The 22,390-nt window shown below is 41.8% G+C and overlaps 2 protein-coding genes across 4 annotated transcripts in view; one reads left to right on the forward strand and one right to left on the reverse strand.

Annotated features, from left to right (window-relative positions):
- PLOD2 (procollagen-lysine,2-oxoglutarate 5-dioxygenase 2) overlaps positions 1-22,390 on the reverse strand; it is a 289,789-nt gene that overhangs the window by 135,102 nt on the left and 132,297 nt on the right. The gene's annotated exons all lie outside the window — the stretch shown is intronic.
- On the forward strand, positions 248-1,193 carry LOC139002025 (histone H3.3C-like). Its single transcript, XM_070403481.1, has one exon. The coding sequence runs from the start codon at positions 331-333 to the stop codon at positions 739-741; it is 411 nt and encodes a 136-aa protein (XP_070259582.1). The 5' UTR covers positions 248-330; the 3' UTR covers positions 742-1,193.

Below are 22,390 nucleotides of genomic sequence, written 5' to 3' on the forward strand. Positions count from 1 at the left end.
CTCATAGTGAAGGGATGGGAAAAAAATTGAGGCAAGTAGAAATGATAAAAAAGCTAGGTTAGCAATACTTATATCTACCAAATTAGACCACAAAATAAAGGCTATGAAAAGAGATAAAGAACACCACTTCATAATACTAAAGGGAGCAATTCAACAAAAGGATATAACTCTGGTAAACATATATGCACCCAATACAGGAGCACCAAAATACATAAAAAAAACTTCTGGGGTGTTCGCTGCGCCGCCGCCGCTCTCCAACGCCTGCACCGCCTCCAGCTCGCCGAGCTCCAGCCGAAGGAGAAGGGGGGTAAGTGACTAGGTCCCTGCGCCATGGCTCTTACCAAGCAGACCGCCCGCAAGTCCACCGGGGGCAAAGCGCCTCGGAAGCAGCTGGTGATCAAAGCCGCTCGGAAGAGTGCGCCCTCCACCGGAGAGGTGAAGAAGCCGCATCGCTACAGGCCCGGTACCGTGGCACTTCCTGAAATTAGACATTATCAGAAGTCCACTGAGCTGCTCATTCGCAAGCTTCCCTTCCAGCGTCTGGTGCGAGAAATTGCTCAGGACTTCAAAACAGACCTGCGCTTCCAGAGCGCGGCCATTGGTGTTTTGCAGGAGGCAAGTGAGGCCTATCTGGTTGGCCTGTTTGAAGACACCAACCTGTGTGCTATCCATGCCAAACGTGTAACAATTATGCCAAAAGACATCCAGCTAGCACGCCGCATATGTGGAGAACGTGCTTAAGAATCCACTATGATGGAAACATTTCATTCTTTTAAAACATTTTCTCTTCTTCCTGTTATTGGTAGTTCTGAACGTTAGGTTTTTTTTTTTTCCATGGGGTCAAAAGGTACCTAAGTATATGATTGCAAGTTGAAAATAGGGGACAAATCAGGTATTTGGCAGTTTTTCCATTTTCATTTGTGTGTGAATTTTTTTAATATAAATGCGGGGACATAAAGCATTAATGCAAGTCAAATGTTTCAGTGAACAAGTTTCAGCAGTTCAACTTTATAACAATATAAATAAACCTGTTAAATTTTTTTGGACAATGCCAGCATTTGGATTTTTTTAAAACAAGTAAATTTCTTATTGATGGCAACTAAATGGTGTTTGTAGCATTTTTATCATACAGTAGATTCCATCCATTCACTATACTTTTCTAACTTAGTTGTCCTATATGCAAGTACATGTTTTTAATGTTGTCTGTCTTCTGTGCTGTTCCTGTAAGTTTGCTATTAAAATACATTAAACTATAAAAAAAAAAAATTTCTGGAAGATATCAGGGGAGAGATTGACAACAATACACTCATAGTATGGGACTTTAATACTGATTGACACCACTGGAAAAATCCTTTAACAAGAAAAGCAGCAAAGAAACATCAATCCTAAATGAATCACTAGATCAGATGGAATTAATTGACATCTTCAGAACATTTCACCCAAAGCCATGGAATATGGGTTCCTCTCAAGTGCACATGAGAAATTTTCAAAAATAGACCACATATTGGGTCACAAGCAAAGTCTCCCCAAATTCAAGAAGACTGAAACCATACCAAGCATCTTCTCAGACCACAATGGCATAATCTACACTAATAAAAGAGAAAAATGGTAATTAGCGTACGACCGCTACCCTTCCCATTGGCTAATCAGCATATCCTTATGCAAATTAACTGTCAGCCAAGATGGCGGCCGGCAGCCAGGCAGCTGGAAGCTAACAGGAGGCTTGCTTGCTCCAGGGACTGCAGACTCCAACGTTCCCCGCCTGACTTGCCGGCACTGAGCTGGCAGTTTGAAACTTTGTAACTAATATAGCCGGCTGGGATCTCAGAGCTGGAGTTATACATTGTTTCAATTATAGAATGGCAAACAAACCAGCAGCGGAAGCCTCAGAGCTAGAGCCAGAGCTAAAGCTGGCCCAGAAGAAGAAAAAAAAGAAAGAAAGGAGCGGTTGTGAGCTTCAGTCAAAACCGCCAGTCTGAAAGCAGCCCTCAGCCCCTCACCCAGACTGGCCAGGCACCCCAGTGGGGACCCCCACCCTGAAGGGTGTGGGACCAGCTTCAAACAGCCATCATCCCCTCATCCAGGCTGGCAAGGCATCCCAGTGGGGACCCCCACCCTGATCCAGGACACCCTTCAGGGCAAACCAGCCGGCCCCCAGGCCTCTATCCTATATAGTAAAAGGGTAATATGCCTCCCAGCACCAGAATCAGCGGAGCCACAAGGCCTCCTGGCACCGGATCAGCATGACAGGGTGCAGCGCCCAAACCCCCTGATCGCCCTGTGGCTCTGTGTGTGACAGGGTGTGGCATCCCAACCCCCTGATCGGCCCTGCTCTGTGTGTGACAGGGGTTGGCGCCCCAACCCCCCCCTCCTCCATAGGCCCTGCTCTGTCTGTGATGGGGTAGAGCCATAACCTCCCCATCGGCCCTGCCCTGAGTGTGACAGTGGTGGCGCCCCAACCCCCTGATCCGCCCTGCTCTGTGTGTGACAGGGGGCAGTGCCCTAACTCCCCTGTCGGCCCTACTCTGTGCATGACGGGGGAGCTCCCCAACCCCCTGATGGGCCCTGCTCTGTGCATGAGAGGGGGGAGCTCCCCAACCCCCTGATGGGCCCTGCTCTGTGCGTGATGGGGGGGGGGCAGTGCCCCAACTCCCTGATTGGCCCTGCTCTGTGAGTGACAGGGGGCAGCGCCCCAACCCCCTGATTGGCCCTGCTCTGTGCATCACAGGGGGTGGTGCCACAACCTCCCCATTGACCCTGCCTTGAGTGTGATAGGGGGTGGTGCCCCAACCCCCCAATCAGCCCTACCCTGAGCGTGACTGAGGGTGGCATCACAACCTCCCAATCCGCCCTGCTCTGTGCATGACAGGGGGTGGCACCCCAACTCCCCAATCAGCCCTGCTCTGAGCCTGATCAGGGGCTGCACCTAGGGATTGGGCCTGCCCTCTGCCACCCAGGAGCAGGCCAAAGCCAGCAGATCGTTATCTCCCGAGGGGCCCCAGACTGTGAGAGGGCACAGGCCGGGCTGAGGGACCCCCCCTCTCTCCCCCGAGTGCACAAATTTTTGTGCACCGGGCCTCTAGTATTAGAAATAAACAACAATAAAAACAACCCAAAATACTCAAACACTTGGAAACTAAATAGCATGTTATTAAATACTGATTGGGTTACCAATGAGATCAAAGAAAAAATGAAAAAAATCCTGGAAACTAATGACAATGAAAACACAACAATCCAAAACCTATGGGACACAATGAAAGCAGTCCTGAGAGGGAAGTTTATAGCTCTACAGGCCTATCTCAAAAAACAAGAAAAAATGGTAGTAAATTATCTAACTCTACATCTCAAGGAATTAGAAAGAGAGCAACAAGAAAAGCCCAGAGTGAGCAGAAGGAAGGAGATAATAAAGATCAGAGCAGAAATAAATGACATAGAGACCAAAAAAACAATACATAAAATCAATGAAACCAAGAGCTGGCTCTTTGAAAGGATAAACAAGATTGATGAACCTCTAGCCAAGCTCAACAAGAAAAAGAGAGAGGACCCAAAGAAACAAAATCAGAAATGACAGAGGCGAAATAACAGACCCAACAGAAATACAAATGATTGTTAAAAAATACTATGGACAACTCTACTCCAACAACTAGACAACCAGAAAGAAATGGACATATTCCTAGAAAAATACAACATTCCAAAACTCAATCAGGAAGAATCTAAAAATCTATTAGACCAATAACTATGGAAGAAATTGAAGCAGTCATCACAAAACTTCCAGCAAACAAAAGGGGCCAGACGGCTTCACAGGGGAGTTTTACCAAACATTCAAGGAAGAACTAAAACCTATCCTTCTCAGACTATTCGAAAAAACTGAAGAGGAAGGAACACTTCCAAGCTCATTCTATGAAGCCAGCATCACCCTAATACCAAAACCAGGTAAAGACAACACAATGAAAGAGAATTATAGGCCAATATCCCTCATGAACATAGATGCCAAAATCCTCAACAAAATCTTAGCAAATTGGATCCAGCAGTACATCAGAAAGATCATACACCATGACCAAGTAGGATTTATCTTGGGGATACAAGGATGGTACAATATCCGCAAATCAATAAACATGATACATCACATAAACAAATTGAGAGATGAAGATCACATAGTCATATTAATTGATGCAGAAAAAGCATTTGACAAAATCCAACACCCATTTCTGATAAAAACTCTCAGCAAGGTGGGAATAGAAGGATCATACCTCAACATACTAAAAGGCATATATGACAAACCCAAAGCCAACATCATAATCAATAGACAAAAACTAAAACCATTTCCCCTAAGAACAGGAACAAGACAGGGATGCCCCCTCTAACCACTCCTCTTCAACACAGTACTGGAGGTATTAGCAATTGCAATTAGACAAGAAGAAGAAATGAAAGGCATCCAAATTGGAAAAGAAGAAGTAAAACTGTCCTTTATCGCAGATGACATGATATTATACATAAAAAACCCTAAAACTCCATCAAAAAACTATTACGCTTAATAAATGAATTTGGCAATGTAGCAGGACACAAAATTAACGCCAAGAAATCTATGGCATTTCTATACATCAATAGTGACCTTAAAGAAAGAGAGACTAAAAAAGCAATCCTATTTACCATCGCAACAAAAAAGTTAAAATACCTAGGAATAAACTTAACTAAAGAGGTAAAAGACCTCTACTCAGAAAACTAAAGGACGGTGAAAAAAGAGATAGAGGAAGACATAAAGAGATGGAAGAACATACCATGTTCTTGGATTGGTAGAATCAACATCATTAAAATGTCCATACTACCCAAAGCAATCTATAAATTCAACGTACTTCCCATTAAAATACCAACAGCATATTTCACAGATCTAGTACAAACTCTCCAAAAACTCATCTGGAATAGAAAAAGACCCCGAATAGCTGCAGTGATCATGAGAAAGAAGAACAAAGTAGGTGGGATCTCAATGCCAGATATCAAGCTGTATTAAAAAGCCACTGTTCTCAAAACTGCCTGGTACTGGCACAAGAACAGACATATAGATCAATGGAATAGAATAGAGAGCCCAGAAATTGACCCAAACCACTATGCCCAATTAATATTTGACAAAGGAGGCAAGAAAATACAATGGAGTCAAGACAGTCTCTTCAATAAATGGTGTTGGGAAAATTGGACAGATACATGCAAAAAAATGAAACTAGACCACCAACTTACACCATACACAAACATAAACTCAAAATGGATAAAGGACTTAAACATAAGACGGGAAACCATAAAAATACTAGAGGAATCCAAAGGCAACAAAATCTCAGACATATGCCGAAGCAATTTCTTCAATGATACATCTCCTAGGGCATTGGAAACTAAAGAGAAAATAAACAAATGGGACTACATCAAAATAAAAAGCTTCTGCACAGCAAAAGTAACCATCAACAAAACAACAAGAAAGCCTACTGCATGGGAGAACATATTTGCCAATGATATCACGGATAAGGGTTTAATCTCCAACATTTATAGGGAACTCATACAACTTAACTAAAGGAAGATAAACAATCCAATCAAAAAATGGGCAAAGGATCTAAATAGACACTTTTCAAAAGAGCACAGTCAGAAAGCCAAGAGACATATGAAAACATGCTCTAAGACACTAATCGTCTGAGAGATGCAAATCAAAACAACAATGAGGTACCATCTCACACCTGTCAGAATGGCTATCATCAACAAATCAACAAACGACAAGTGTTGGAGAGGATGTGGAGAAAAAGGAACCATTTTGCACTGCTGGTGGGAATGCAGACTGGTGCAGCCACTGTGGAAGACAGTATGGAGTTGCCTCAAAAAGTTAAAAATGTAACTACCATTTGACCCAGTGATCCCACTGCTAGGAATATATCCCAAGAAATAAGAAACACCAATCAGAGAGAATATATGCACCCCTATGTTCATAGCAGCACAATTCACCATAGCTAAGATCTGGAAACAGCCTAAGTGCCCATAAGCAGATGAATGGATTAGAAAACTGTGGTACATCTACACAATTGAATACTATGCTGCTGTGAAAAAGAAGGAATTCTTGCCATTTGTAACAGCATGGATGGAACTGGAGAGCATTATGCTAAGTCAAATAAGTCAGTCAATGAAAGAAAAATACCACATGATCTCACTCATTTATGGATAATAATGACCATTATAAAGTGATGAGCAAAAATAGATACAGAGGCAGAGCAGCATCGAACATACTGTCATACCACAGTAGGAAGAATGGGGAGGGTTGGGGGGGCGGGAAGCGGCGGTAAGAGATCAACCAAAGGACTTGTATGCATGCATATAAGCATAACTAATGGACATAAGACACTGGGTGTTAGGGGAGGCGGTGAAATGTCAAGGGGAGAAAAAAAAAGGAGACCTATGTAAGACTCTTTGTAATATTTTACCCAAAAAAATAAATTAATTAATTAATAAATAAATAAAAGAGAAAAAAATAAAGAGCTGCATAATCTGCAACAGAAAAAAAAAAAAGAAAACAACATCTGCTACAGAATGCATGCTGCAATCTTAATTTATAGTCAGTTATAAAACTAATTGTCGGTTCTTCTTATGGCATCTTATTATTTTGAATAAAAATTATCCTCAGAGATAAAGAAGACAACTTCATAGTACTAAAGGGAGCAATTTAACAAAAGGATAAAAGTCTGGTAAACATATATGCACCCAATACAGGAGCACCAAAATACATAAAAAAAACTTCTGGAAGATATCAGGGGAGAAATTGACAGCAATATACTCATAGTATGGGACTTTAATACCCATTGACACCACTGGATAAATCCTCTAAACAAAAAAGCAGCCAAGGAACATAAATCCTAAATGAATCACTAGATCGGATGGAATTAATTGACATCTTCAGAACATTTCAAAGCCACAGAATATAAATTCTTCTCAAGTGCACATGGGACATTTTCAAAGATAGACCACATATTTGGAGAAAGGCAAAGTCTCTTCAAATTCAAGAAGATAGAAATCATATCTAGCATCTTCTCAGATCACAATGGCAGAAAATTAGAAATCAACTACAATAAAAACAATGAAAAAAAATCAAACACTTGGAGGCTAAACAGCATGCTATTAAATAATGATTGGGTTACCAAAGAGATCAAAGAAGAAATAAAAGCATCCTGGTAACAAAAGACAATGAAAACACAACAATACAAAATTTATGGAACACAGTGAAAGCAGTGTCACAAGGGAAGTTCATAGCTTTACAGGCCTACATAAAAAACAAACAAAACACACACACACACACACACAAAAACAACAAGAAAAAATGATAATAAATTATCTAACCCTACAACTCAAAGAATTAGAAAGAGAGCAACAAGAAAAGCCCAGGGTGAGCAGAGGAAGGGTATAATAAAGATCAGAGAGGAAATAAATGACATGGAGACAAAAAAACACACACCAACAATACAAAGATCAACAAAACCAAGTTCTTTGAAATGATAAACAAGATTGATGAACCTCTAGCCAGGCTCATCAAGAAGCAAAGAGAGAGGACACAAATAAACAAAATCAGAAATGAAAAGGGTGAAGTAATAACCGATCCCACAGAAATACAAAATATTATGGAAAAATACCTTAAACATCTCTATTCCAACAAACTGGATTACATAGACGAAATGGACATATTCTTAGTAAAACACAAGCTTCCAAAACTGAATCAGGAAGAGTCAAAAAACCTGAATAGGATGATAAGTACCAATGAAATTGAAGCAGTAATTAAAAATATTCCAGCAAACAAAAGCCCTGGTCTGGACAGCTTTACAGGGGAGTTCTACCAAGCATTCAAAGAAGAACTAAAATCTATCCTACTCAGACTAATCCAAAAAAATTCAAGAGGAAGGCACACTTCCAAGCTCTTTCTATGAAGCCAGCATTATCCTAATTCCAAAAACAGATAAAGACACCACACAAAAAGAGAACTACAGGCCAATATCCCTGATGAACACAGATGCTAAAATCTTCAACAAACTTCTAGCAAATTGGATCCAGCGTTACGTTAGAAAGATCATACACTATGACCAAGTGTGATTTATTCTGGGGATCCAAGGATGGTATAATATCCACAAATCCTTAAATGTGATACATCACATAAAAAAATTAAGAGAGACTCCTGAAGATGGCGACCAGCAGGAAGGTAGGGAGGGAGAGAGTGTGAGAGCGCAAGGGAGTGATAGAGGAGTGTGTGGACGTGTGGTGTGTGTGTGTGTGTGTGTATGAGCTAGGGACAGCTAGATTCTGCAGGTCTTCTAAGGGGCTGTTAAACCGGGCAGTCTTGGACAGCGGAGCCCCGCTCCCAGCGTGGACACTCCCAGGCAGCCAGCGCTGGCACAGAGACCACGCCATCTTGAGAAACAGGGCTGCTTGAGACTAGGATGCTGGCCTCAGCACCACCCAGTCTGGTCTCAGACACAAACCAGGACTCTGCAGCCACTGGGGACAGAGACCTGTGACCACAGCTACAGACCCAGGAACATCAAGAATCCAGACATCCCCACAGCAGATCTCTGTGAGTAACAGAGCCCATCCCCCTCCCCGCAGGCTTGTGAGCAGAGCCATAGTAACTGATAGACCCACCCCTTGCCCGGGCCTCAGTGCTGCTACAGGAACCTTAGCCTGGAAGCCCGCGAACACTAGGAACTTGTCCCATGCAGCACGGGCTGCAGGAGCGTTGGCCTGGGAGCTAACACGCGAACACCAGGAACTTGTCCCGCACAGCGCTGGCTGTAGAAACCTTGGCCTGGGGGCTAACGTGAGAACACCAGGGATTAGTCCCGCGCAGTACAGTCCCGGGGACCCCAATTCTCCGGGCAGGAGGCAGCACCAAGCACCAGTGACTTGACTGAGTTTCTTTTTTTAAAAAAATATGTTTTATTGATTTTTTACAGAAAGGAAGAGAGAGAGTTAGAAACATCGATGAGTGAGAAACATCGATCAGCTGCCTCCTGCACACCCCCTACTGGGGATGTGCCCGCAACCAAGGTACATGCCCTTGACCGGAATCGAACCCGGGATCCTTTGGTCCGCAGGCCGATGCTCTATCCACTGAGCCAAACTAGTCATGGCTTGACTGTGTTTCTTATCACCTGCTCCTGGGATCCCTGATTCTCTGTGCATTCACACTAAGAGCCAGTGACTCCAATCCTTGGTGCATGTGCACACAGGGACCCTGATTCTCAATGCAAGGCTGTGCGAAGCAACAGAGACTCTGATACTGAATTCTTGGGGAATTCTGAATCCTGGTGCATGCCAGGGGGCTCTGAATTTCAACACACTCCAGGGGAGTCTTTGTTCCAGCACGATGCAGACGGGGTCCCTAATTCTAAGTGCGCACACGAGGCCACATAGAGCACTGGTAACGCTGACTCTGAGCAAGTCTGCTTCCCACCAACCCACCACAACCACACATCTTAGTGTCAGAGATCTCCAGTGACACTAGGGTGGTGCGAAGCTCCCACTGCACACCGCCCAGGCCCACACAACTCAACGTTTGAACCATCTGGAGATAGTCAGAATGGGGAGATGACACAACCCCCAGAGGAAAGAAAATGAGGAGTCGCCAAGAAAGGAAATTAATGAAATTGAAGCATGCAACATGACAGAAAAAGAATTCAGAGTAATGGTTGTACAATTCATTCATCAAATAGATGAGGAAATCAATAATCTATGCAAGAATCAGGAAAAAATGAAAAGTGACATAGCTACAATCAAAAACACCATGGCATGTTTAAACAGTAGACTAGAAGAAGCAGAGGAGCGAATTAGTGAGTTAGAAGATAAGGTAAAGAAACAAGCTCAATTTGAACAGCAACTGGAGAAAAAAATTAAAGAGCAGGAGGAGATCCTCAGGGTGGTTTGGGACAACATGAAACGAAGTAACATACACGTAATAGCGCTGCCAGAAGGACAAGAAGAGCAGCAAGGATTAGAAAATCTATTTGAAGAAATAATGACAGAAAACTTCCCAGATATGGGGAAGAAAAAAGTTACACAAGTACAGAGAGTCCCAAGCAAGATTAACCCCAAAAGACCCAAACCAAGAAACGTCAAAATAATGATGGCAAATGTACATGACAAAGAGAGAATCTTATTGGCTGCAAGAAAAACACAGAGAGTTACCTACAAAGGATTGCCCATCAGATTATCAAATGATTTCTCAACAGAAACACATCAAGCTAGAAGGGGATGGAAGGAGGTATATAATGTGTTGCAAAGCAAAGCACTGAATCCAAGAATACTCTATCCAGCAAGACTATTAATCAAAATTGAAGGGGAAATCAGGAGCTTTGCAGACAAAAAAAGGCTAAGGGAGTTTATCACTACCAAACCAGCAATGCAAGAAATGCTAAAGGGAATGCTGTAAAAAGAAGAAATATAAAGGTAAGAAAGAACACGGGCACTAAAATAGAAATGACTACAAGCAAGTACCTTTCAATAATAACTTTAAATGTAAACGGACTAAATCCTCCAATCAAAAGACATCGAGTGGCGGAATGGATAAAAATACATGACCCATATATATGCTGTCTACAAGAGACGCACCTCAGAACAAAGGACTCACACAGACTGAAATTGAAGGGATGGAAAAATATCTTTCAGGCCAATGAAAATGAAAAACAAAAGCTGGGGTAGCAATACTTATATCAGACAAGATAGATCTCAAAATGAAGGCCATAACAAGAGATAAGGAAGGCCACTTCATAATACTAAAGGGATCGATACAACAAGAGAATATAACCCTGATAAACATATATGCAAAAAATGCAGGAGCACCCAAATACATAAAAAACCTCCTGGAAGATAACAAGGAAGAGATCAACAACAACACAATCATAGTAGGGGACTTTAATAGACCACTGACATCACTGGATAAATTCTCTCGACAAAAATTCAGCAAAGAAACAGCAATCCTAAATATATCACTAGATCAGATAGACTTAATTGACATCTTCAGAACATTTCACCAAAAAGCCACGGAATATACATTCTTCTCAAGTGCCCATGGGACATTTTCAAAAATAGACCACATATTGGGTCACAAGCAAAGTCTCCCCAAATTCATGAAGACTGAAATCATGCCAAGCATCTTCTCAGACCACAATGGCATAATATTAGAAATAAACTACAATAAAAACAAGCCAAGATACTCAAACACTTGGAAGTTGAATAGCATGCTACTAAATAATGATTGGGTTACCAATGAGAAGAAAGAAGAAATTAAAAACACCCTGGAAACTAATGACAATGGAAACACAATCCAAAATTTATGGGACACAGTGAAAGCAATCCTGAGAGGGAAGTTTATAGCTCTACAGGCTTACCTCAAAAAACAAGAAAAAATGATAGTAAATCATCTAACTTTACAACTCAAGGAATTAGAAAGAGAGCAACAAGAAAAGCCCAGAGTGAGCAGAAGGAAGGAGATAATAAAGACCAGAGCAGAAATAAATGACATAGAGACCAAAAAAATAATACATAAAATCAATGAATCCAAGAGCTCATTCTTTGAAAGGATAAACAAGATTGATGAGCCTCTAGCCAGGCTGACTAAGAAACAAAGAAAGAGGACCCAAATAAACAAAATCAGAAATGATAGAGGCGAAATAACAACAGACGCCACAGAAATTCAAGTAATTGTTAAAAAATACTATGAACAACTCTACTATAACAAACTAGAAAACCTGGAGGGAAATGGACATATTCCTAGAAAAATACAACATTCCAAATCTCAATCCAGAAGATTCTAAAAATCTCAATAGACCAATAACTATGGAAGAAATTGAAGCAGTCATCAAAAAGCTCCCAGCAAACAAAAGCCTGGGGCTAGATGGCTTCACAGGGGAGTTTTACCAAACATAAAAGGAAGAACTAAAACCTATCCTCCTCAGACTATTCCAAAAAATTCAAGAGGAAGGAACATTTCCCAGATCATTCTATGAATCCAGCATCACCCTAATACCAAAACCAGATAGAGACAACACAGTGAAAGAGAATTATAAGCCAATATCCCTCGTGAACATAGATGCCAAAATACTCAACAAAATTCTAGCAAATTGGATCCAGCAACACTTTAGAAAGATCATACACCATGACCAAGTAGGATTTTCCCCGGGGATGCAAGGATGGTACAATATCCGCAAATCAATAAACGTGATACCTCATATAAAAAATTTGAGAGATAAAAATTACATAGTCATAGCAATTGATGCAGAAAAGGCATTTGACAAAATTCAACACCCTTTCTTGATAAAAACTCTCAGCAAGGTAGGAATAGAAGGATCATACCTCAACATAATAAAAGCCATATATGACAAACCCACAGCCAACATCATAATCAATGGGAAAAACTAAAACCATTTCCCTTGAGAACAGGAACAAGTCAAGGATGCCCCCTCTCACCAATCCTGTTCAACAAAGTACTGGAAGTATTAGCCACTGCGATCAGACAAGAAAAAGAAATAAAAGGCATCCAAATTGGAAAAGAAGAAGTAAAACTGTCCCTATTTGCAGATGAAATGACACTGTACATAGAAAACCCTAAAGACTCCATCAAAAAATTATTAGCCTTAATAAATGAATTCGGCAATGTAGCAGGATTCAAAATTAAATCTATGGCATTTCTTTACACCAATAGTGAACTTACAGAAAGGGAGACTAAAAAAGCAATCCCATTTACCATCGCAACAAAAAAATTACGATACTAGGAATAAACTTAACTAAGGAGGTAAAAGACTTATATGGGAAAAACTACAGGACACTGAAAAAAGAGATAGAGGAAGGCATAAACAGATGGAAGAACACACCGTGTTCATGGAATGGTAGAATCAACATAATCAAAATGTCCATACTACCCAAAGCAATCTATAGATTCAATGCAATCCCCATTAAATTACTAGTGGCATATTTCACAGATCTAGAACGAACTTTTCAAAAATTCATCTGGAATAAAAAAAGACCTCGAATAGCTGCAGTAATCCTGAGGAAGAAGAACAAACTAGGTGGGATCTCAATACCAGATATCAAGATGTATTACAAAGCCACTGTTCTTAAAACAGCTTGGTACTGGCACAAGAACAGACATATAGATCAGTGGAATAGAATAGAGAACCCAGAAATTGACCCAAACCACTATGCCCAACTAATATTTAACAAAGGAGGCAAGAGCATACAATGGAGTCAAGACAGTCTCTTCAATAAATGGTATTGGGAAAATTGGACAGATACATACAAAAAGATGAAACTAGACCACCAACTTACACCATACACAAAAATAAACTCAAAATGGATAAAGGACTTAAACGTAAGATGGGAAACCATAAAAATACTAGAGGAATCCAAAGACAACAAAATCTCAGACATATTCCGAACGACTTTCTTCTCTGATACTGCTCCTAGGGCAATGGAAACTAAAGAGAAAATAAACAAATGGGACTACATCAAAATAAAAAGCTTTTGCACATCAAAGGAAAACATCAACAAAGCAACAAGAAAGCCCACTGCATGGGAGAACATATTTGCCAATGATATCACGGATAAGGGTTTAATCTCCAAAATTTACAGAGAACTCATACAACTTAACAAAAGGAAGATAAACAATCCAATTAAAAATTGGTCAAGGGACCTAAATAGACACTTTTCAAAAGAGGACATACAGAAGGCCAAAAGACCTATGAAAACATGCTCAAAGTCACTAATTATAAGAGAGATGCAAATCAAAACGACAATGCGGTATCATCTCACACCTGTCAGAATGACTATCATCAACAAATCAACAAACAACAAGTGTTGGAGAGTATGTGTAGAAAAAGGAACCCTTTTGCTCTGCTGGTAGGAATGCAGACTGGTGCAGCCACTGTGGAGAACAGTATGGAATTTCCTCAAAAAAGTAAAAATGGAAATCCCATTTGATCCAGTGATCCCACTTCTATGAATATATCCCAAGAAGCCAGAAACACCAATCAGAAAGGATATATGCACCCCTACGTTCATAGCAGCTCAATTTACCATAGCTAATATTTGGAAACAGCCTAAGTGCCCATCAGCAAATGAATGGATTAGAAAACTGTGGTACATCTACACAATGGAATACTATGCTGCGGTAACAAAGAAGGAATTCTTGCCATTCGCAACAGCATGGATGGAACTGGAGAGCATTATGCTAAGTGAAATAATCCAGTCAGAGAATGATAAATACCACATGATCTTACTCATTTGTGGAATATAGAGAACAACATAGACTGATGAACAGGGACAGATCCAAAGACAGAGAAACAATGATCAGACTATCAATCCCCAGAGGGAAAGTAGGATAGGGTGAGGGTAAGGGGAAGAGATCAACCAAAGGACTTGTATGCATGCATATAAGCCATACCAATGGACACGGACAACAGGGGGGTGAGAGCCTGAGTGGGGGGTGGGGGAGGTTGGGGGTTAGTGGGGGATTGAGGACACATTTGTAATACCTTAACCAATTAAGAAATTTAAAAAAAGAAATGGAAACAGCCTAATACCCAAAAGAAGGAAAACAATTAAACAAATAAATGATGTTATAGCCATAAGAAGGCATATCAGTCAAACCTTAAAAATTTAGTTTATTAAAAAATGTAGTTTATGAAGACAGTTTAATGTCCTGGGAACAAGTCTGTAATGTACTGCTAGGCACAATGTGAACTTACACATTAAATAATATATCTCCATTACATATATATATATATATACACACACACACATATATATCCATTATGTTAAACAGTAAAGAATAAAGACAAAGAAATATGTTTAAATGTTAACCGTAATCATTTCTAGAATTATAGGTGCTTGTTAGTTTATTTTTAATGGTTTTTTGTTTCGTATTTTCCTAATTGCACACAATGTGTATATAATGATTTTTTTATTTGAAATATTTTTAAAACTTTGCAAAAACAAAATTCCCAGTTTGGGTGAATTAAGAATTTTTAAAATTAATAAAAACAATTTTGGTAAAACTATAAAAAAATGAGAGACAAAAATCACATGAGCATATGTCAATTGATGCAGAAAAAGCATTTGACAAAATCCAACACCCTTTCTTGATAAAAACTCTCAGCAAAGGGAGAATAGAGGGATTATACCTCAACATAATAAAAGCCTTATATGACAAACCTACAGCCAACATCATACTCACTGGGCAAAAACTAAATCCATTTCCCCTAAGAACAGGAATAAGACAGGGATGCCCACTTTCACCACTCCTGTTTGATACAGTACTGGAAGTGCTAGCCATAGTGATCAGACAAGAAGAAGAAATAAAAGGCATCTAAATTGGAAAAGAAGAACTAAAACTGTCCTTACTCACAGATGAGATGATACTGTACATAGAGAACCTCAAAGACTCTATCAAAAAACTATTAGACTTAATAAATGAATTTGGAATGGAGAAGGATACAAAATCAACACCCAGAAACCTGTCTTTTTTATACACCAATAATGAACTCACAGAAATAAAAACTAAAAAAAAAATCCCATTTACCATTGCAACAAAAAATTAGATACCTAGGAATAAATTAACTAAGGAGGTAAAAGACTTTACTCAGAAAACTACAGAACATTGAAAAAACAGATAGAGAAAGACATAAACAAATGGAAGAACATACCATGTTCATAGACTGGTAGAATCAACATCACTATAATGTCCATACTACCCAAAGCAATTTATAGATTCAATGCAGTCCCCATTAAAATACCAACAGAATATTTCACAGAACTAGAACAAACACCCCCAAAATACATCTGGGATATAAAAAGATCCTGAATAGCCACAGCAATCCTGAGAGAGAACAAAGTTGGAGGGATAAAAATACCAGATATCAAGCTGTATTACAAAGTCATTGTTCTCAAAACTGCCTGGTATTGGCACAAGAATGGACATATAGACCAATGGAATAGAACAGAGAACTCAGAAATAGACTCAAGCCATTATGCTCAGTTAATTTTTGACAAAGGAGGCAACAGAATACAATGGAGTCAAGATAGTTTCTTCAATAAATGGTGCTGGGAAATTTGGTCAGATACATGTAAAAAAGTGAAACTAGATCACCAACTTACACCATACACAAAAACAAACTCAAAATGGCTAATGGATTTAAATGTAAGACGGGAAACCATAAAAAATGTTAGAAGACTCCATAGCCAACAAAATATCAGACATATGTCATAGCAATATCTCTACCAATACAGCTCCTAGGGCAATGGAAACTAAGGAGAAAATAAACAAATGGGAGTACATAAAAATAAAATGTTTCTGAACAGCAAAAGAAACCATCAACAAAACAAGAAAACCCACTGCCTGGGAGAACATTTTCCAATGCTATTTCAGATAAGGGTTTAATCTCCAAAATTTACAGAGAACTCTTACAACTTAACAAAAGGAAGATAAACAATCCAATCCAAAAATGGTCAAAGGACATAAGTAGACATTTTTCCAAAGAGGACATACAGAAGGCCAAGAGACATATGAAAACATGCTCAAAGTCACTAATCATCCAAGAGATGCAAATCACAACAACAATGAGGTACCATCTCACACCTGTCAGAATGGCTATCATCAACAAATCAACAAACCACAAGTGCTAGTGAGGATGTGGAGAAAAAGGAACCCTTGTGCACTGCTAGTGGGAATGCAGACTGGTGCAGCCACTGTGGCAAACAGTATTGAGATTCCTCCAAAAATTAAAAATGGAACTTCCATTTGACCCTGTAATCCCATCCCACTTCTAGGACTATATCCCAAGAAACCAGAAATACCAATCAGAAAGGCTATATGAACCTCTATGTTCATAGCAGTACAATTTACAATAGCTAAGATTTGGGAAGAGCCTAAATGTCCATCAGCAGATGAGTGGATTAAAAAACTGTGGTACATTTATACTATGGAATACTACACTGCTATAAAAAAAGAAGGAACTTTTACCATTTGCAACAGCATGGATGGAACTGAAGAGCATTATGCTATGCAAAATAAGGTAGTCAGAGAAAGATTAATATCAAATGATCTCACTCATATGTGGAATATAATGATCAACATAAAGTGATAAACAAAAATACATCCAGAGACAAATGGTAGGGGAGGTGGGGGGTTTAGAGATCAACCAAAGGACTTGCGTGCATGCATGTTAGCATAACCAATGGACACAGACACGGGGGTGGTGGGGGCTTGCCCACACGGGTGGGAGTGGCGGGGAGAGTCAATGGGGCGGGGGGGGAAGGAGACATATGTAACACTTTAAACAATGATTTAAAAAGCACGTATATATATTCTGTAGCTTCGGAGTGGAATGTTCTAAAGATGTCAACTAGTTCCATCTGATCTAGTAAGTCATTTACTATTCCTATCTCTGCTGATTTTTTTAGAGGATTTATCCGATGGTGTCAATGGGGTATTAAAGTCCCCTACTATGATTGTATTGCTATCAGTCTTTCCTTCAATATCTTCCAGAGGTTTTTTTTATGTATTTGGTGTTCCTATATTGGGTGTATATATGTTTACCAGAGTTATATCTATTATTGGATTGCTCCCTTTAGTATTATGAAGTGGCCCTCCATACCTCTTGTTATGGACTTCCCTTTGAGGTCTGTTTTGTCAGATATAAATATTGCTACCCCAGCTTCTTTTTTCATTTCCATTTGCCTGAAAATTTTTTTCCATACCTTAACTATCAGTCTGTGTGAGTCTTTTGTTCTGAGGTGGGTCTCTTGTAGACAGCAAATATAAGGGTCATGTTTTCTTATCCATTCAACTACTCTATGTCTTTGATTGGAGCATTTAATCCATTTACATTTTAGGTTATTATTGATAGGTACTTGTTTGTTGCCATTTTTATTATTTATGCCTATGTTCCTTCTTCTCTTTCTATTTGTTCTTTTTACAGTGGTCTCTTTAGTATTTCTTACATTGCTGGCTTGGTTGTAATAAACTCCCTTAGCCTTTTTTTTGTCTGTCAAGGTCCTGATTTCACCTTCAAGTTTGAATGATAGCCTTGCTGGGTACAGTATTATTGGATTCAGTCCATTGCTTTGCATCACTCTGTGTATGTCATTCCATTCCTTTCTGGCCTGATGTGTTTCTGTTGAGAAATCAGTTGATAGTCTAAAGCAGCGTTCGCCAACCAATGGTCCACAGACCACTGGTGGTCCATGAGGTGTGTAAGTTTAGAGACAGCTGGTCTAAAGGGAGACCCCTATAGGTAACTTTGTCTTTCTCTGGCTGCCTTTAAGATTCTTACTTTGTCATTGATGTTTGCCAATTTAATTATGATGTGTCTTGGTGCCGATCTCTTTGGGTTCATCTTGTTTGGGACTCTGTGTGCTTCTTGGATTTGTGCGACTTTTTTCTTCCCCAAATCAGGGAAGTTTTCTGTCATTATTTTTTCAAACAGGTTTTCTATTCCTTTTTCAGCTTCTTCTCCTTCTGGCACCCTTATTATGCAGATGTTGTTTCATTTTGTTTTGTCCCAAAGCTCCTTTAGGCTCTCCTGATTTTCAATTTTTTTCCTGAAGAGCCAGCCCCTCCAAGCAGCCTCAAGACCAGGGGTCCTCAAACTTTTTAAACAGGGGGCCAGTTCACTGTCCCTCAGACAGTTGGAGGGCCAGACTATAGTTTTTAAAAAAACTATGAACAAATTCCTATGCACACTGCACATATCTTATTTTGAAGTAAAAAAACAAAACGGTAACAAATACAATATTTGTATTTGCATGTGGCCCACGGGCCGTAGTTTGAGGACCCCTGCTCAAGACAGCTAATACAGTCATACCCAGCTTACACCTTGAGCTGTACAAAGGACACAAAGACTCTGAAGCGCCCTCAGGGACTGGGTTAAAAAGGGCCCGTTCAGTTCCAGAAAGCAATATAGCACCACCTCCACCTAAAGCCCTGTCAGAAACAGATGCTTGAGTGATTAGGATTGACAGCAGGCAAACAGGCCAAAGGGGCAGACTGGTCCTACCTGCTTGCAGCCAAGGCTGTGGAGATAGACACAAACAGAGGAGTGGTAGATCCCTTGGTACTTCAACAGGGTGCTGACTGCCTAACAGGAAACTGAGAAGTGGCAGACAGAAGAGAAGAGTGGGGTCTTAAACTGCCGGAATCCATTCATTTTCTTCACTAGCTGAGTTTAAACAGAGACCCCCAAAAGCTAGTAACCTTTGAAGTCCTAGCAAAGGTCAGAACTGCACCACCCAGTTAATCTAGGAACCACCCAGTTAATTTAGGTAGTAATAGCTGAAGCATCCCCACCTTAGTTCCCTTAATTCCCATTTATTATTATGTAAATCCTTGCTGATGGGCTAGTCTGCCTGTTAATGGGGTCACCTGCCTAAGGGCTATGCTATGAGTGCATCCCAGATGAATAAAAGCTTGGTGAGACCTAAGCACAGAGGAGGAAGTCCTTCGGGACTTGCCCGCCTGGTCCCCCAATATTGCAAAATTATCTTGTGTCTTTTTCTTTCATTTGTTGTGTGGCTCCACTTTCAGATACCGAACCCTACTCCACGCAGAACGTGGAGGGAGTGTTACTCGACATTAAACTAGCCCTTATGGGGCATTAAAACAGCTGAAGTGAACAACACTTCACTTTTTTATTTTTTATCTTTAATTTTTTTCTTCATTTTTTAAATTTTTAGTATTATTTTTTTATTCAAATCCTAGCTCTGCCACTTGCTATCTGTATAACCTTAACCAAGTCAGTTACTTAAACTGTTTATGCTTTAGTTCTTTATGCATAAAATCAAAGAGAAAGTAGCATCTACGTGGCAGCCAGGACACAGTCTCATGGGGTTTGCAGTTTGAAAGGTGGTCTCGATCTACATGGTGGCCTGGACCCGGTCTCATGGGGTTTGCAGTTTGAAAGGTGCTCGCAATCTATGTGATGACCAGGACCCAGTCTCGGGGTTGCAGTTTGAAAGGTGCTCGAGATCTACGTGGTGGCCAGGACCTGGTCTCAGGGGGTTTTACCCGAGGAGTTTGAAAGGTGCTCGTGGTCGTAGCGGTCAGGACCCAGTCTCAGGGGGTTTTACCCGCGTACTTTGAAAGGTGCTTGTGATCTACGTGGCGGTCAGGACCCAGCCTCAGGGGGTTTTACCCTTGCAGTTTGAAAGGTGCTTGCGATATATGTGGCGGCCAGGACCTGGTCTCAAGGGGTTTTACCCACACATATTGAAAGGTGCTTGCGATCTACGTAGGGGTGAAGGCCACCTCTTCCATGCCCCACCCGGCTTCTCCGATCACGGGCTGGGAGGCGGGGCAATGGTGGCCCGGTTCTCCTTTCACAGCTGGGGGGCGGGGCAAAGGTGGCCCCGGTTCTCCTTTCATGGCTGGGGAGTGGGGCAAAGGCAGCCCGGTTCTCCAATCACGGCTGGGGGGCGGGGCAAAGTCGACCTGGTTCTTCAATTGGGCTTGGGGCTCTTGCCTGCTGCCTGGGTTTCCAATTACTGTCAGCGGCGGGTGGCTTCTTCCATCCTTCCCATTTCACCTCCCAGCATTGCGCATCCATATGCAAATTAACCGCCATCTTTGTTGGTGGTTAATGGCCATCTTTGTTGGCAGTTAATTTGCATATTGCCCTGATTAGCCAATGGGAAGCATAGCAAAGGTACGGTCAATTACCATGTTTGTCTATTATTAGATAGGATGGACTGTTGTCCATCACTAATGACAAGGTTCTTTATGTCTGCAAACTTTGTCATCATTGTAGGAATGGAGAAGTCTATCAAATAAATCTGGCACAGTTTGTTAAAAGTATAGCCATCATACTTGAAAAGCTTTGCTTTCAGAAAATTTTTACTCTGTCTTTTGTAAAAACTAACCTATATAATAAAAGAGAAACATGATAATTAACCATACCTCCGACATGCTTCCCATTGGCTACTCAGGGCGATATGCAAATTAACTGCCAACCAAGATGGCGGCCGGCAGCCAGGCAGCTGAAGCGAACAGGAGGCTTGCTTGCTCCATGATGGAGGAAGCCAAGGTTCCCCGCCTGCCGCTGCCGGCCTCTGAGCTGCAGTTTAAGAAACATTGTTGCAATTATAGAAGCTAAACAAACTCCAGAAACCTGCTTTCAGCGGTCAGAGCTGAAGTAAGCAGGACCCAAACAATGTTGCAATTATAGAACCCAAACAAACCCAGATCCCTGCTTTCAGCAGCCGAGGTCTCAGAGCTGGAGCCGAGCCTCAGAGCTAAAGCCAGCTCTCAGCTCCAGTGATAGCCATAGAAGGAAAATTAATCCCAGAATAAAAAAAAAAAAAAGGAGAGGTTGGGAGCTTCAGTCGCCCGCCAGCCTGAAAACGGCCCTCAGCCCTTCACCCAGACTGGCCAGGCACCCCAGTGGAGACTCCCACCCTGAAGCAACAAGATGGCGGCTAATTTGCATACTGAAAGCGGGTGGAAGCGGGCAAGGCTGTCCACGGTCCGGGACCCGGATCCGTGACCTGGCGGGTGGGGAGCAGTGCTTGAGGCTGTCCGCTGTCCCGGGACCCGGATCTGAGACCCTGCCGGGTGGAGGACAGCACTTGAGGCTGTCTGCGGTTCCGGGACCCGGATCTGTGACCCTGCCGGGTGGGGGGCAGTGCTTGAGGCTGTCCGCGGGCCCAAGACATGGATCTGTGACCCTGCCAGGCGGGAGGCAGCGCTTGAGGCTGTCCGTGGTCCCGGGACCCAGATCCGTGACCCTTCCCGGTGGGGCAGCAGCTCCCACAGGGGAGGATCGGCTGGGGTAGGGCAGGGCAGGATGCCTGGCTTCCGCCCAGCCCCAGTCACTCTGGGAAGGTGAGCAGCGCAGAGAGCCTCTGGACAGAGGAGGCAGGCCGGCAGAGGGCGGCCTGTACTCCCCACATGGCGGTGGTGACAGCTGTGAGCATGCCAAGGGGAGTCTGCAGGCTGAGCTGAAGTAGCGCCTGCAGGCCATCAGCACCCAGGAGTGGCTGCGCAAGATCCACCTCCTGGCCCAGAAGGTGCAGGATCGCAGGGACAGCCACTGTGGCTGGCCAGACTGATGTCCTCCTGGCTGCACCATGGGGGTTTGCGGATCTGCAAAGCCAGAGGCCTCTGGTGTGCACATCCCCCCCTGGCGTGTGAACATCCCCCAGCACACTGTCACCCTCCCATGCCTGCAACAGTTGCAAACCAAGGCATGCACAAGTTCTCTCCACCTCTCCACTGCACTTCCATCAACCCAGCATGCCTAACACCCCACAGGATGTGCACACATCCCCTCTGATACGCTCACGTCCTTTGGAGAGTGTCTGGGTGTTCTGGGTGCTGAGGGTGTGCGCCTGTGAG

The sequence above is a fragment of the Myotis yumanensis genome, unplaced genomic scaffold, assembly GCF_028538775.1.
Source record: "Myotis yumanensis isolate MYYU_CA2020_CCGP unplaced genomic scaffold, mMyoYum1.0.hap1 SCAF_2, whole genome shotgun sequence".
In the NCBI taxonomy this organism is placed as follows: Eukaryota; Metazoa; Chordata; class Mammalia; order Chiroptera; family Vespertilionidae; genus Myotis; species Myotis yumanensis.

Bases quoted from the DNA above. Each gene is read 5' to 3' on its own strand.
- LOC139002025 (XM_070403481.1), top strand. From the start codon at position 331: ATGGCTCTTACCAAGCAGACCGCCCGCAAGTCCACCGGGGGCAAAGCG.